Raw genomic sequence first — 15,201 nt, 5'->3', positions numbered from 1 at the left:
GAATTTCTTCTCTCAGAGGGTCGTGAATCTTTGGAATTCTCTGCCCCAGAGAGCTGTGGGGCTAGTCATTGAATATATTCAAGGCTGAGATAGACAGATTTTTGAACGATAAGGGAGTCAAGGATTATGGGGAGTAGGCAGAAAAGTGGAGTTGAGGTCGATGATCAGCGATGATCTTATTGAATGGTGGAGCAGGCTCGAGGAGCCGTATGGCCTACTCCTGCTCCTATTTATGATGTTCTTATGTTCTACACAAAATTTAGGTTACCTGCTGGTTTTCTACTTTAGTTCTTGTACAATGGATAGATTTTTATCTTTACTGCCTAGATGTAAAGCGTTGCCTGGGTAATGCACAGAGAAGAAAATGGGGCGGGTAGGATTGCACACCTGTAATTGATACCAGTCCGATTCTGTCATGTATTCTACTGTCATTGTAATCCATGTATAAACTGACCTAAGTTGTACACCGTGAGAACACTGACCACTGGGGGTGGTGAACTTGTGGGAGACACTCCTAACCTGGGCTTTCAGGTATAAATGGGGAAGCTCCACCCACCTTCGTCACTTCAGTGCTGGTGAATAAAGGTTACTGGTCACAGAGTGACCTTCTCTCAAGTATGGGCCTCGTGTGCATTTATACTGTATAGTAATTGGCGACAAGAAACTGGGATTTAAACCACGCAAGCATGGCCACTAGACGCACAGACGAGAGGCACTGTGTCGGTGATGATTGGGACGATTTTATTGAGAGACTACAGCAAAGTTTCGTCTGCAAGGAATGGTTGAGACAGGATTCGGCCGACAAATGCAGGGCTCATCTCCTGACAGTTTGTGGATCCAGGACGTACTCCCTGATGAAGGACCTTCTAGCGCCAGAGAAGCCGGGGGACAAGAGCTCAGTAAGTTGATCGTGGAACACTTTAAACTGGCGGGCAGCATGCACATGGCGAGACACTGGTTTTACACGCACCGGCGGCGGGAAGGGCAAAGCGTTCCAGACTTTGTGGCAGATCTCCGGCGACTGGCGAGCCTATGTAAGTTCCCAGATGCATGCAGAGCAGAGATGCTGTGAGACTTTTTTATTGAGGGCGTCGGGCACGCTGGGATTTTCAAGAAGCTGATTGAGACCAAAGACTTGACCCTGGAAACGGCGGCTTTGATGGCCCAGACATTTATCTCAGGGGAGGAAGAGACCAGAATGATGTTTGACAAAAATCTTGGTTTAAATGCAGCAAATGGACAGGGGGTCAACATTGTTAATGCGGCACACAGTTCTCCAGGCAGACAGGGGCAATCGGACATGCCCGAGCATGTAGTCGAACCCAAAGGGGGAATTCAACAGAGACAATGGCTAGCTGAACGGCGATTCATGCCATCGCAAGGAACAATGCGGCCAGTAATGGGGCCATCAACACCTAGTTACAGAGACAGTCAGAGACGATCGACTGGTAATGGACCTTTTGTTTCCAACAACGGCTCATGTTGGAGGTGTGGAGGCAAACACACAGCCAGAGCTTGCAGGTATCAGCAATATACCTGCAGAAATTGCAACGTCAGCGGTCACTTGGCGCGTATGTGCAGGAAGCCTGCAGCCAGGTTGATGTACGAGGAGGACGGGGCTGATGTAAGCCCTACGGGGCCAAATGAACACTGGGGGAAATCGCTGGAAACTGAAGTTCAGCGAGTTCATGTGGAGCACATATACAGTTCATACACCAGGATGCAACCGATAATTATGAAAATGCTCCTCAATGGCATCCCAGTATCAATGGAGCTCGACACAGGGGCCAGCCAGTCCCTGATGAGTATCAAACAGTTCGACAAGTTGTGGGCGTCCAAGGCCAGGAGGCCAAAATTATTGCCGATTGATGCACAGCTACGGACATATACAAAGGAGATCATTCCGGTGCTAGGCAGCGCCACGGTAGTCGTGACCCACAAAGATTCGGAGAAAAGGTTGCCACTCTGGAATGTTCCAGGGGACGGTCCCGAACTACTGGGGAGGAGTTGGCTTGCTGTCATGAACTGGAAATGGGGCGCTGTCAATGCAATTTCTTTTGTGAAGCGAATATCATGCTCACAGGTCCTGGACAAATTTGACTCACTATTTCAACCCGTCACTGGCACTTTCATGGGGACCAAGGTAGTGATTCACATAAACCCGGACGCCAGGCTATACACCACAAGACCAGAGCGGTGCCGTATGTGATGCGGGAAAAGATAGAAGGCGAATTGGACCGCCTGCTGAGGGAAGGCATCATCTCGCCAGTCAAATTCAGTGACTGGGTGAACCCGATTGTGCCGGTGCTCAAGGCGGATGGGTCGGTCAGGATATGTGGTGATTACAAGGCCACCATCGGGTGTCACTCCAAGACCAGTACCCGCTACCGAGAGCGGAGGACCTCTTTGCGACGCTATCCGGTGGCAAACTTTTTTCAAAATTGGACCTAACCCTAGCTTACATGACCCAGGAGCTGGCGAGTGAGTCAAAGAAGCTGACCACCATCACGACACACAAGGGATTGTTCGAGTACAACAGATGTCCGTTTGGGATTCGCTCGGCCGCCGCGATCTTTCAACGAAACATGGAAAGTCTCCTCAAGTCGATTCCAAGGACAGTGGTTTTTCAAGACGACATTCTCATCACGGGTTGCGATACTGAAGACCACCTCCACAACATGGAGGAGGTGCGACTGAAAAAGGCGAAGTGCGTCTTCCTAGCTCCAGAGGTAGAATTCCTGGGGATGAGGGTAGCAGCAGACGGGATCAGACCTACTGCGTCCAAAATGGAAGCAATCCAGAGAGCACCCAGACCCCGTAACATGACGGAGCTGCGTTCGTTCCTTGGACTCCTGAACTATTTTGGTAACTTTCTTCCCAAATTGAGCATGCTGTTAGAGCTCCTACGCAAAGGTCGCGAATGGGTCTGGGGGGACAGCCAGGAAAGAGCTTTTGACAGAGCATGCAATTTGTTATGCTCCAACAATCTGTTAACGCTATATGACCCATGTAAGAAACTTGTGTTAACGTGCGATGCATCGTCCTATGGGGTCGGGTGTGTGTTGCAGCATGTGAATGCCAAGGGTCAGTTACAGCCGGGAGCTTCTGCCTCCAGAAGTCTGTCCCAGGCAGAAAGGGGCTATGGGATGGTAGAAAATGAAGCACTTGCATGTGTATATGCTGTAAAAAAAATGCACCAGTACCTGTTTGGCAGGAAATTTGAGCTGGAGACAGATCACAAACCCCTAACGTTCCTTTTGGCCGACAACAAGGCCATAAATGCAAATGCGTCAGCCCGCATACAGAGGTGGGCAGTCATGTTAGCCGCCTATGACGATGAAAATTTACTTTTACAAGTGTAGAGTATCACTCCTTCAGATTTTAATTATTGTTAGAGATTTAAAAAAAAAACATTAATATCATTTATTTTATATTTTTTCATTTTGTCTCTTTTATCTCTCTCATAATCCCATCGTTCTTTTCCTTTCTTTACTTTGCTTTCTGTAAATGAATTTGGATTGAATGAAATGTTCTAACTTACACTTCCTGGTTTAGACTGCGGGTGAGCCAGTGTGAGTGTGTGCAGGTGGGACTAAATGAGGAGAAATTGGAAGAATGTCAGGAGCCGGCTCTAAGCTGCCAAGGTCCGACTTTTACTCAGGTGGGGGCAGGCAGCCAACCCGCTGCTAGGAGGTGTGTTGGATCTTTCAATATGATAATGAGGCCGGAACCCTCGGATTAAACCTGCTGTGCAGGTTTATCTGTGGCCAGCCGGGTTTCCTGGGCCTCAGGAATCCCGGCAGCCGCAGCGAGGTGTGGACAACCTTAGGGACACTCCTTGTGGGCCGTGAGGAGCAGGAGTGCTTCCCCCTGGCCGCCAAACTCCCCCACCATTAGTTCCCCCATACAAACCTCCCCCGGCCCCAGCCCCCCAAGATCAGACTCCTCTGGGGTCAGGGATCGTGCTGTTTTGGCTCTCTAATTATCACAAATCACAATGCAAAAGCCCACTGAAAGTCAGTGGGCACGTGGGGACGGTCTGCACCTGGGCAGGACCGGAACCAATGTCCTAGGGGGAGTGTTTGCCAATGCTGTTGGGGAGGAGTTAAACTAATATGGCAGGGGGATGGGAACCAATGCAGGGAGACAGAGGGAAACAAAAAGGAGGCAAAAACAAAAGACAGAAAGGAGATGAGGAAAAGTGGAGGGCAGAGAAACCCAAGGCAAAGAACAAAAAGGGCCACTGTACAGCAAAATTCTAAAAGGACAAAGGGTGTTAAAAAAACAAGCCTGAAGGCTTTGTGTCTTAATGCAAGGAGTATCCGCAATAATGTGGATGAATTAACTGTGCAAATAGATGTTAACAAATATGATGTGATTGGGATTACAGAGACATGGCTCCAGGATGATCAGGGCTGGGAACTCAACATCCAGGGGTATTCAACATTCAGGAAAGATAGAATAAAAGGAAAAGGAGGTGGGGTAGCATTGCTGGTTAAGGAGCAAATTAAGGCAATAGTTCGGAAGGACATTAGCTTGGATGATGTGGAGTCTATCTGGGTAGAGCTGCAAAATACCAAAGGGCAAAAAACGTTAGTGGGAGTTGTGTACAGATCTCCAAACAGTAGTAGTGATGTTGGGGAGGGCATCAAACATGAAATTAGGGGTGCGTGCAATAAAGGTGCAGCAGTTATAATGGGTGACTTTAATATGCACATAGATTGGGTTAACCAAACTGGAAGCAATACGGTGGAGGAGGATTTCCTGGAGTGCATAAGGGATGGTTTTTTAGACCAATATGTCGAGGAGCCAACTAGGGGGGAGGCCATCTTAGACTGGGTGTTGTGTAATGAGAGAGGATTAATTAGCAATCTCGTTGTGCGAGGCCCCTTGGGGAAGAGTGACCATAATATGGTGGAATTCTGCATTAGGATGGAGAATGAAACAGTTAATTCAGAGACCATGGTTCAGAACTTAAAGAAGGCTAACTTTGAAGGTATGAGGAGTGAATTGGCTAGGATAGATTGGCGAATGATACTAAAGGGGTTGACTGTGGATGGGCAATGGCAAACATTTAGAGACCGCATGAATGAACTACAACAATTGTACATTCCTGTCTGGCATAAAAATAAAAAAGGGAAGGTGGCTCAACCGTGGCTATCAAGCGAAATCAGGGATAGCATTAAAGCCAAGGAAGTGGCATACAAATTGGCCAGAAATAGCAGCGAACCCGGGGACTGGGAGAAATTTAGAACTCAGCAGAGGAGGACAAAGGGTTTGATTAGGGCAGGGAAAATGGAGTACAAGAAGAAGCTTGCAGGGAACATTAAGAAGGATTGCAAAAGTTTCTATAGATATGTAAAGAGAAAAAGGTTAGTAAAGACAAACGTAGGTCCCCTGCAGTCAGAATCAGGAGAAGTCATAACGGGGAACAAAGAAATGGCGGACCAATTGAACAAGTACTTTGGTTCGGTATTCACTGAGGAGGACACAAACAACCTTCCGGATATAAAAGGGGTCGGAGGGTCTAGTAAGGAGGAGGAACTGAGGGAAATCCTTATTAATCGGGAAATTGTGTTGGGGAAATTGATGGGATTGAAGGCCGATAAATCCCCAGGGCCTGATGGACTGCATCCCAGAGTACTTAAGGAGGTGGCCTTGGAAATAGTGGATGCATTGACAGTCATTTTCCAACATTCCATTGACTCTGGATCAGTTCCTATGGAGTGGAGGGTAGCCAATGTAACCCCACTTTTTAAAAAAGGAGGGAGAGAGAAAACAGGGAATTATAGACCGGTCAGCCTGACATCGGTAGTGGGTAAAATGATGGAATCGATTATTAAGGATGTCATAGCAGTGTATTTGGAAAGAGGTAATATGATAGGTCCAAGTCAGCATGGATTTGTGAAAGGGAAATCATGCTTGACAAATCTTCTGGAATTTTTTGAGGATGTTTCCAGTAGAGTGGACAAGGGAGAACCAGTTGATGTGGTATATTTGGACTTTCAGAAGGCTTTCGACAAGGTCCCACACAAGAGATTAATGTGCAAAGTTAAAGCACATGGGATTGGGGGTAGTGTGCTGACATGGATTGAGAACTGGTTGTCAGACAGGAAGCAAAGAGTAGGAGTAAATGGGGACTTTTCAGAATGGCAGGCAGTGACTAGTGGGGTATCGCAAGGTTCTGTGCTGGGGCCCCAGCTGTTTACACTGTACATTAATGATTTAGACGAGGGGATTAAATGTAGTATCTCCAAATTTGTGGATGACACTAAGTTGGGTGGCAGTGTGAGCTGCGAGGAGGATGCTATGAGGCTGCAGAGCGACTTGGATAGGTTAGGTGAGTGGGCAAATGCATGGCAGATGAAGTATAATGTGGATAAATGGTAAAAACAGAGAGACAGACTATTATCTGAATGGTGACAGATTAGGAAAAGGGGAGGTGCAGCGAGACCTGGGTGTCATGGTACATCAGTCATTGAAGGTTGGCATGCAGGTACAGCAGGCGGTTAAGAAAGCAAATGGCATGTTGGCCTTCATAGCGAGGGGATTTGAGTACAGGGGCAGGGAGGTGTTGCTACAATTGTACAGGGCCGTGGTGAGGCCACACCTGGAGTATTGTGTACAGCTTTGGTCTCCTAACCTGAGGAAGGACATTCTTGCTATTGAGGGAGTGCAGCGAAGGTTCACCAGACTGATTCCCGGGATGGCGGGACTGACATATCAAGAAAGACTGGATCAACTGGGCTTGTATTCACTGGAGTTCAGAAGAATGAGAGGGGACCTCATAGAAACATTTAAAATTCTGACGGGGTTAGACAGGTTAGATGCAGGAAGAATGTTCCCAATGTTGGGAAAGTCCAGAACCAGAGGACACAGTCTAAGGATAAGGGGGAAGCTATTTAGGTCCGAGATGAGGAGGAATTTCTTCACCCAGAGAGTGGTGAACTTGTGGAATTCTCTACCACAGAAAGTTGTTGAGGCCAATTCACTAAATATATTCAAAAAGGAGTTCGATGAAGTCCTTACTACTAGGGGAATCAAGGGGTATGGTGAGAAAGCAGGAATGGGGTACTGAAGTTGCATGTTCAGCCATGAGCTCATTGAATGGCGGTGCAGACTAGAAGGGCCGAATGGCCTACTCCTGCACCTATTTTCTATGTTTCTATGTTTCTATGTTTCCTTCACCGCTGACCACAAAATCAAGGCCAATATTTCACTACCTTTAACCCGTTTAATTCATATTCACTTCAAGCTATTATATGAATGGGATACATTTGACATAAATTTAGCTTGGTATATAGGGGATTTACAGTTCGATAATTTATTATTCAGCTTGGACTAATGCAAATCTATTCCCTACAGGGTTGTCATCTGTAATTGCTTTTTCATGGTATGCAAATCGAATTACTGCAGAATTCTATGATCCCATGGTTGTCGAACAAAAGTAAGTTTTCACTATGATACGAGCTTAATTTTCTTTTAAGCTATTAAATTTAATGACTGAGAAATGGAGTGAAGCTGAGATTGTCATTACCGATCCTCTCTAAGTACACTATCAAATAAAACTATTAGCAATACAGTACAGATTTTAGAACAGCATTCTTTTTAAGATTTATTAATTTAAAATGCTAGTATTGACATTAAGTAATTTGTATTGTTAAATGAAATGATTCCCGAAAACAATTTTGATTATTTAACTTGTTTGATCCACACCTTCTTTCATTGTGACAAAATATTATTTGTTCCACTGAAATTAATCTAGGTAGGGAATTGGTGCTAATTAATGGCAGATTTTGTGAGTTGTGCTATGGCTTACATTAAACATGTTACTGACATTAGTTAATAACTTTTGGTCCAGAAGTAATGTTGATGAATCATTCTTTGATTTGTTACTGGATTCTGAAGATGTTCCACTAGATTTTTGAAATTGGGAAAAGAAAATTAACTTGAAGTGGAAAAATGAGAAGTTTTCATCCTTTTCTGCAAGGTGTTTATGCATCAGAATCTGAACAGGATCTGAACAGGATCTAAACAGGATCTGAACAGGTTCTACACAGGATCTAATCAGGATCTGAACAGGATCTGAACAGGATCGAAACAGGTTCTACACAGGATCTCATCAGGATCTGAACAGAATCTAAACAGGATCTACACTGGATCTGAACAGGATCTAAACAGGTTCTACACAGGATCTGAACAGGATCTAAACAGGATCTACACAGGATCTAAAGGAAAATGAAAAGAAAAAAATCGACATCAATAAACAAATCTCCCTACTAGTACAGTAATGACAATTTAGGTTAATACTAAGCGATCCCCCATGGAGTTAGTCATGGTAAGTTGGAAGATGCACTATTTTATAAGGGCAGAAGAATTCTACCATGTAACACACAATGTATTATTCTGCTGCTAAGGTGGAATGGCCTATAACCAAGCATGTCATGTCAAAGCCACTGGGGTTTAAATTGGATAACCCCAAAAACAGGCATGGGGATTGTGGTGCGCAATTAACCGGCACCTCGTCATTGCGTTGCAAGCAGCACATTAAATTCGTGCTGGCTGCTGTTTTACATGATTGCTGTGTACAGCCAACACTGCCTGCGCTGTTCATTGGTTGCACGCATCAGTAGGGGGCCTGATAGTGTCGATAGCTACTTAAAGGCAGCCTGCATCTCTTAAAGGGGAGGTGCATTGAGGCCGCAAGGAGTGGTAGGAGTCCTTTGTGAGCTGATATATTGAAGCATGGTTGAACATGCGATAGAGCATGCATCCAGATTTTCTACTAATGCACTGGAGACCTTTGTGCAGGAAGAGTAGAGGAGGGGCATCCTCTATCCAGAGAGGTGACAGGAGACCCTCAAGGAGGCAGTGGGAAGAAATATATGTGGAGGTCAATGCCAGGAAAAGAGCTCCATGAATATGGATGCAGTGCAGCAAGAAGAAGTTGTCAAGGTGAGTGAATTCAATCTCCAAATAGCGTATCCTACAAACTGCACCACTAGCCTCATCCCTTGCTCAATTCATTACATTCTATTCACCCACCTAGCAACATAGAAAATAGGTGCAGGAGTAGGCCATTTGGCCCTTCGAGCCTGCACCACCATTCAATGAGCTCATGGCTGAACATGCAACTTCAGTACCCCATTCCTGCTTTCTCGCCATACCCCTTGATTCCCCTCGTAGTAAGGACTTCATCTAACTTCTTTTTGAATATATTTAGTGAATTGGCCTCAACAACTTTCTGTGGTAGAGAATTCCACAGGTTCACCACTCTCTGGGTGAAGAAGTTTCTCCTCATCTCGGTCCTAAATGGCTTACCCCTTATCCTTAGACTGTGACCCCTGGTTCTGGACTTCCCCAACATTGGGAACATTCTTCCTGCATCTAACCTGTCTAAACCCGTCAGAATTTTAAACGTTTCTATGAGATCCCCTCTCATTCTTCTGAACTCCAGTGAATACAAGCCCAGTTGATCCAGTCTTTCTTGATATGTCAGTCTTGCCATCCCGGGAATCAGTCTGGTGAACCTTCGCTGCACTCCCTCCATAGCGAGAATGTCCTTCCTCAAGTTAGGAGACCAAAACTGTACACAATACTCCAGGTGTGGCCTCACCAAGGCCCTGTACAACTGTAGTAACACATCCCTGCCCCTGTACTCAAATCCCCTCGCTATGAAGGCCAACATGCCATTTGCCTTCTTAACCGCCTGCTGTACCTGCATGCCAATCAATCTCGATCAATCAGGACTCAACCCTTCAATTCATATGCTTTACCTCACTCACTTAGCATAATTGCAGGTCTCACACCCACAACTCACACACTCTGGCAATTATTGAACCATTACAGCCACATCATCCAAACATATTGTAGGATACCCATACTTCCCTCTTTCTTGCAGGAGAAGGTGACATATAACAGGCAGCAGCAGGAAAGAACTGGAGATGTGGCTCATAGCACCTGCCAAGAACCCACCCATAGATGTCAATCTAGCCTGCATGTTTTAACTTCCATGGAGGAGGCAGTGTCGGCCATCATGGGAAGGGGCATCACTGAGGCAGTGGCCACTGGCGGGACTGGAGGGATTGATGATGAGGATATCCGCATACCTAATCCTATTTCTCTCTTCTCACTTCTCCCTCATCCCACAATCTTTTCTGGCTCACAAGCTACAGATGGTGTAAGCACACACTTCTTACTTTCTCCTCTCCCCTCTCCACAACACAACCCTTGGCCCTTTTTCATTTTAGATAGCCAAGAACGGGAATCTTTCCAGTACGAGGAGGAAGACAGTGAAGATGAATGGACACCGTCATTCTATCATCCATACACAGCCATCACCGCCACACCCCGCTGCAGTTCGCAGGGCACCCCCCCACCGCGCCATGACTTATGCACAATGTTAATATGGTGATCTCCTGGACTAGTGTCGATCGCCTGGGTGGGTCGGAGAGGAATTTTCCCAGATTTTTTCCCCCTAAATTGGCTTGGGTTTTATCTGTTTTTTGCCTCTCTCAGGAGATCACATGGTTCCGGTTGGGGTGCGGCGGTGTCCCCACGAGCTGCAATGCTTTTGAAGTACCAGTGAGTTAGATTGGTAATGACTGCCATATTAAGGAGCTCTGCCGCCTCATGGATCAGGCAAGCGCAGGAACTCTATGGAAGGGCTGCAGTTTTATCTCCTAGATGCTGACCGAACACGAGTCCTCTTATTTCTGGAAGGTTCCTGTCATTGTTTAGTCACATGAGAAAGGAATGTTATGAATCATGCCATTCAAGCGTAGACTGAACGTGTAGATTGTGGAGATATGTGATCGGGGCCCAGGGAGGCATGAGTTCGGGGCCAGGGGCCCAGGGGCAGCACAGGCCAGCCCACATTGCGATATGTGCTGCACTAGGTCCGTGCAGGTCTCCAGTTGTCTTGGTTAATCCTTGCCACTGGACCAAGACCTAGCTCTGTCAAGCCCGTGTGGTGGCTGGGGTGCAACGGCCACCATACATTAAAAAAATCCCCGCGCAGGCATCTTCCACCCTTGAGGATGTAGTTCGGGTTCTTCATTCGAAACACCTGTGAACTCATCCTTTTTTTTTGGCGTGGAAGCAAGTCATCCTCGTTTCGGGGGACCGCCTATGATGACGCAGCCATCAGTTCAGAGACTGAAACTAAGCATAATTTAAAGGTTAGGATGGAGAATTGATCTGCACATGGTGAGGCATCAAGTACAAGTGTGCAGGAGCAATGGCATGGGGAAAGGATAGCACAGTTGCCAGCTTGCTGAAGGGCGAGGTCGTACACTAGTTCTGCTGCATAGGAGTCAGATGAAGACTTTGATGGCCCAGGTTACAGAAGAAGGCTGATGGATGTACACAACTTGGTGCTTTGGAAAGCTTACCAGAAAACCTACGTATAACGTCAAAGAACATGGGGGAGTCCAGCTCCAGCTTGGCATAGCGATTTGCGCAGAGCTTGGAGCCCATCCTTTCCAACATTGAACGGGTGGTCACCTCCATGAGCACACCCGTGGAACCCACCGTGATGCAGCGTCTGATAGTCACCTCCATCAGCCTCCTGTGGAACCCACCCTGATGTAGTGTCTGATAGCCAATGTCACAACTTCCATTGCAGCACAAACAGGTTTTATCAAAGGTCAGACTGCTTCAATGGAATCACAGACTGCTGTCCTGCAAGCTCAGGCTGCTGCCATCCTGGATCTGAAAAGCACTGTTCAAAGGGGCTAGTAGGGCATCACTGGAGTCCCTTAATCTATTTTCCAACAGAACACCAGGATTGCTGAGGCCCCAAGAGAATGGCAGTGGCTCCATGGAACAGGAACCTGCTTTCTTCTCTCAGGACACAGCATTCCTGCTCCCACACTTGCCATTCTGCCAGTGCCCTAGCTGTTGCTTATCAGTCAACCAGCAGACTGTTGCAGCCCAGGCCAACATGGTGCAGTCTGAAGCTGGGTTCTCTAGGCCCAGAGCTGCTCATGGTAGTCCTTCTCAGCCATCTGCAGTCATCTTAATTGAAGGTTAACAGCCTTCCGTCTCACTTGCTGCAACCACTGGGGAAGCACCTCGTAGGAGCACTAGGAAGAGTAAAGGCACACGGAAGACAGGCACTAAGAGAATGCACAAGGGTGATTAGTTTAATTTTGAATGCATTATTTTATCAATGAATATATAAAACTGGATTTGAATTTGCATTTTCTGATTGGTTTTAATTTTGTTTTGTCAGAAAGAGGACGATAATATGGTCAGTGATAGAGAAAAGGGAAGGAGTTGGTGAATGGGGAGGTATAGTTGAAGTTACTGGCATTGGTCATGAATAATCTGGTCAGGTAGAAGAGTCATAAAGGGGCTATGCACATTGTAGCCTCCCTTCCTCTCCTCTCAAGCATCTTCAGCCAGAATGGCCCGAGTGGATGATCCATCTCAGCCTCCACTTAAGGTTCCCACCATCACAGAAGCCAGTCTTCAGACAATTCGATTCACTCCATGTGATGTCAAAAAACGACAGAGTGCATTGGATACGGCAAAGGCTATAAGGCACCAAAATCACTGCTGCAGAGCTGAAGACATGTGCTCCATAATTAGTCACGCATCTAGTGATTCTGTTCCAATACATCTGCAACATTGGCATCTACCCAACAAAGTGTAAAATTGCCCAGGTATGCCCAAAGTGGAGTGCTGGGCTGCATGATGGTGGCCCAGTTTACGCGAGGGCCGCCATTGCCGGGCAGACACAAGAGTCGGACGACAAATAAAGGTGGTGGCCTGGAGCGCTAAAGGCCTCCCCTTTAAGAGTGCCCTGGCAGCGGATGTCCACCAGCTTTGCGACCCATGGGGCGCAAAGAGGTCGGCGCGGGGCAGGATTGGCGTGCACGACGATGACGTCATCGGCGGTTGCGCGCCGGCCTGGACCGTGAATCACGGGCGCGCCGCTGCTGGGACAGTGCCTTCCCAAACCCCTGGGGCAATTTCTTGAGAGGCACTAGTGCTCTCCCCGGGCAAAAATGCCATTGCGCCCCGTTAGCGTCCTCCGAAGCTGCTAATAGGGCTATAAAAAGGGACAATTTCACCCCCAAAAAGTATACCAAAAATAGTGGGGAACCAAGGGGCTAATGAGAATGAGGAGCTTAAAATAATTAAGATCAGTAGAGAAAAAGTAGTTGAGAAACTAATGGGGCTAAAAGCCAACAAATCCCCTGGACTTGACGGCCTACATCCTAGGGTTCCAAAAGAGGTGGCTGCATTGGTTGTGATCTTCCAAAATTCCCTAGATTCTAGAACGGTCACAGCGGATTGGAAGGTAGCAAATGTAACCCCACTATTCAAGAAAGGAGAGAAAACAGGAAACTACAGGCCAGTTAGCCTGACATCAGTTGTCGAGGAAATGCCATTATTAAGGAAGTAGTAACAGAGCATTTAGAAAATCATAATGGCCCTGAAATTCCGTTTTTGCCTTCCCGCGGGCATTTTAGAGAAAAAATACGCACCTATCTTAAGCTGCTGCCCACGTTCGACTTTCCGATGCCGTGGACTGCGCTGACTGCGCATCGCAGTGTGTGCACATCAGGACGTGCGCAGGCCTGGAGCTGGAGTCACATGGCTTTGAGCAGCCAATCAGGTAAAGTATCATAGCAAAAGGAGTTCCCTAAGGTCCTAAACTCCTATTACATTGATTGAGAGACAGCCCCAAACACCCAAAACACTAATAAAAAATAGAAAATATTCATTTAAATTAAAGTTATTAATGTCTTAAAAAAATATATATTTTCCCGATTTTTGAAAAAGTTTTTTTAAATAAACGTACCATTGTGGGAGGGTTTTTAATGATAAAATATGTTTTCAAAACTTTATTTTTATATGTTTTTGTGTTTTTTAAAACACTTGTAGGCTTTGTGCCTGCTTTTTCAGGCGGAAGATTTTTGAGGACAATTGTATGCAAAAATATCGGAAGTTTGCACTTACAGGTGTCCTCGCTCCTGATCTGCAGAGGATGTGTCAAGCCAGAAACTTGACAGATCGGAAAAGCCGGGTTTCAGTGCATACGCATTGCGCGCCGAAAACTGGCTTTTCCGATGCCTTCCCGGGTCCGTACACACTTCGTACGGACCCGGGGAGGCCGGAATTTCAGGGCCAATATGATTAGGCAGAATAAACACGGTTTTCTGAAAGGGAAATTATGTTTTTGAGGATGTAACTAGCAGGAAAGATAATGGGGAACCAGTGGATGTAGTATATTTGGATTTCCAAAAGACATTCGTTAAGGTGCCACATAAAAGGTTGTTATGCAAGATAAGGGCTCATGGGGTTGGGTGTGATATATTAGGATGGAGAGGGTATTGGTTAAGTGACAGAAAACAGAGAGTAGGATAAACGGGTCATTTTCAGGTTGGCAGACTGTAACTAGTGGGGTGCTGCAAGGATCAGTGCTGTGGCCTCAGCTATTTACAATCTATATTCGTGACCTAGATGAAACGACCGAGTATAATATATCTAAGTTTGCTGACGATACAAGTTTGGTGGGAAGGTAAGCTGTGAGGAGGACACAAAGAGGGTGAAATCGGGTATCGCCCCACTAGGCGCTTATCATTTCGAACTTTAAAAGAATTTGGCGTTTGCACTCCAAGAAGGAAGTGGAGCGCTAAATCAAATGCTCCACTTCCTTCTTGGAGCGCAATCGGCAGCAGGCGGGGGCGATTAGTTCAGCAGCGCTGCACACTGGGCCGTGTAGTGCTGCCATGTTGAAAGGCTCCTTCCCTCCTTTAAAGGGAAGAGCCATCGTTGCAGGCTCTGCAAAGGAAAACAAACTTACCTTCTGCACGACGGTAGCCGCAATCCCGCCCGATCAGCCCGACACTCAAGGCCACCTTGCCTTTAAGCATCGCCCCCGAAGTGGTCAGCCACCAACTACACGCCTCCTGCAAGCTGTCAGTGTTTTCGAATATGGCAGGAGTCGGTGATCTCGCTGCGCTCAGTCGCAAAACCATTTGCGCCACGTTATTGGCCCCTGGGGCGCTAACGGGAGGCGCAAAATAACCCAATTTTGCCCATGTAGAGTCTGCAAAGGGATATGGACAGTTTAAGTGAGTGGGCAGTAAGGTGGCGTATGGAGTATAATGTGGGGAAATGTGAGGTTATTTACTTTGATGGGAAGAATAGGGAAAAACAGAATATATTTTAAATGGTGAGAAACTA

The 15,201-nt window shown here is 46.5% G+C and overlaps 1 protein-coding gene across 1 annotated transcript in view; it reads left to right on the top strand.

Annotated features, from left to right (window-relative positions):
* The window catches only part of LOC139274683 (claudin-10-like), a 165,206-nt gene that overhangs the window by 77,137 nt on the left and 72,868 nt on the right, over positions 1–15,201 (top strand). The window contains exon 3 of the mRNA XM_070891362.1: positions 7,366–7,447. Coding sequence (XP_070747463.1) covers positions 7,366–7,447 — 82 coding nt within the window. The remainder of the gene's footprint in view (positions 1–7,365; positions 7,448–15,201) is intronic.

The sequence above is a fragment of the Pristiophorus japonicus genome, chromosome 10 (assembly GCF_044704955.1).
Source record: "Pristiophorus japonicus isolate sPriJap1 chromosome 10, sPriJap1.hap1, whole genome shotgun sequence".
NCBI classification, from domain to species: Eukaryota; Metazoa; Chordata; class Chondrichthyes; family Pristiophoridae; genus Pristiophorus; species Pristiophorus japonicus.
The sequence above is the reverse complement of the archived record's forward strand: the minus strand, read 5'-3'. Positions and strand labels throughout refer to the sequence as shown.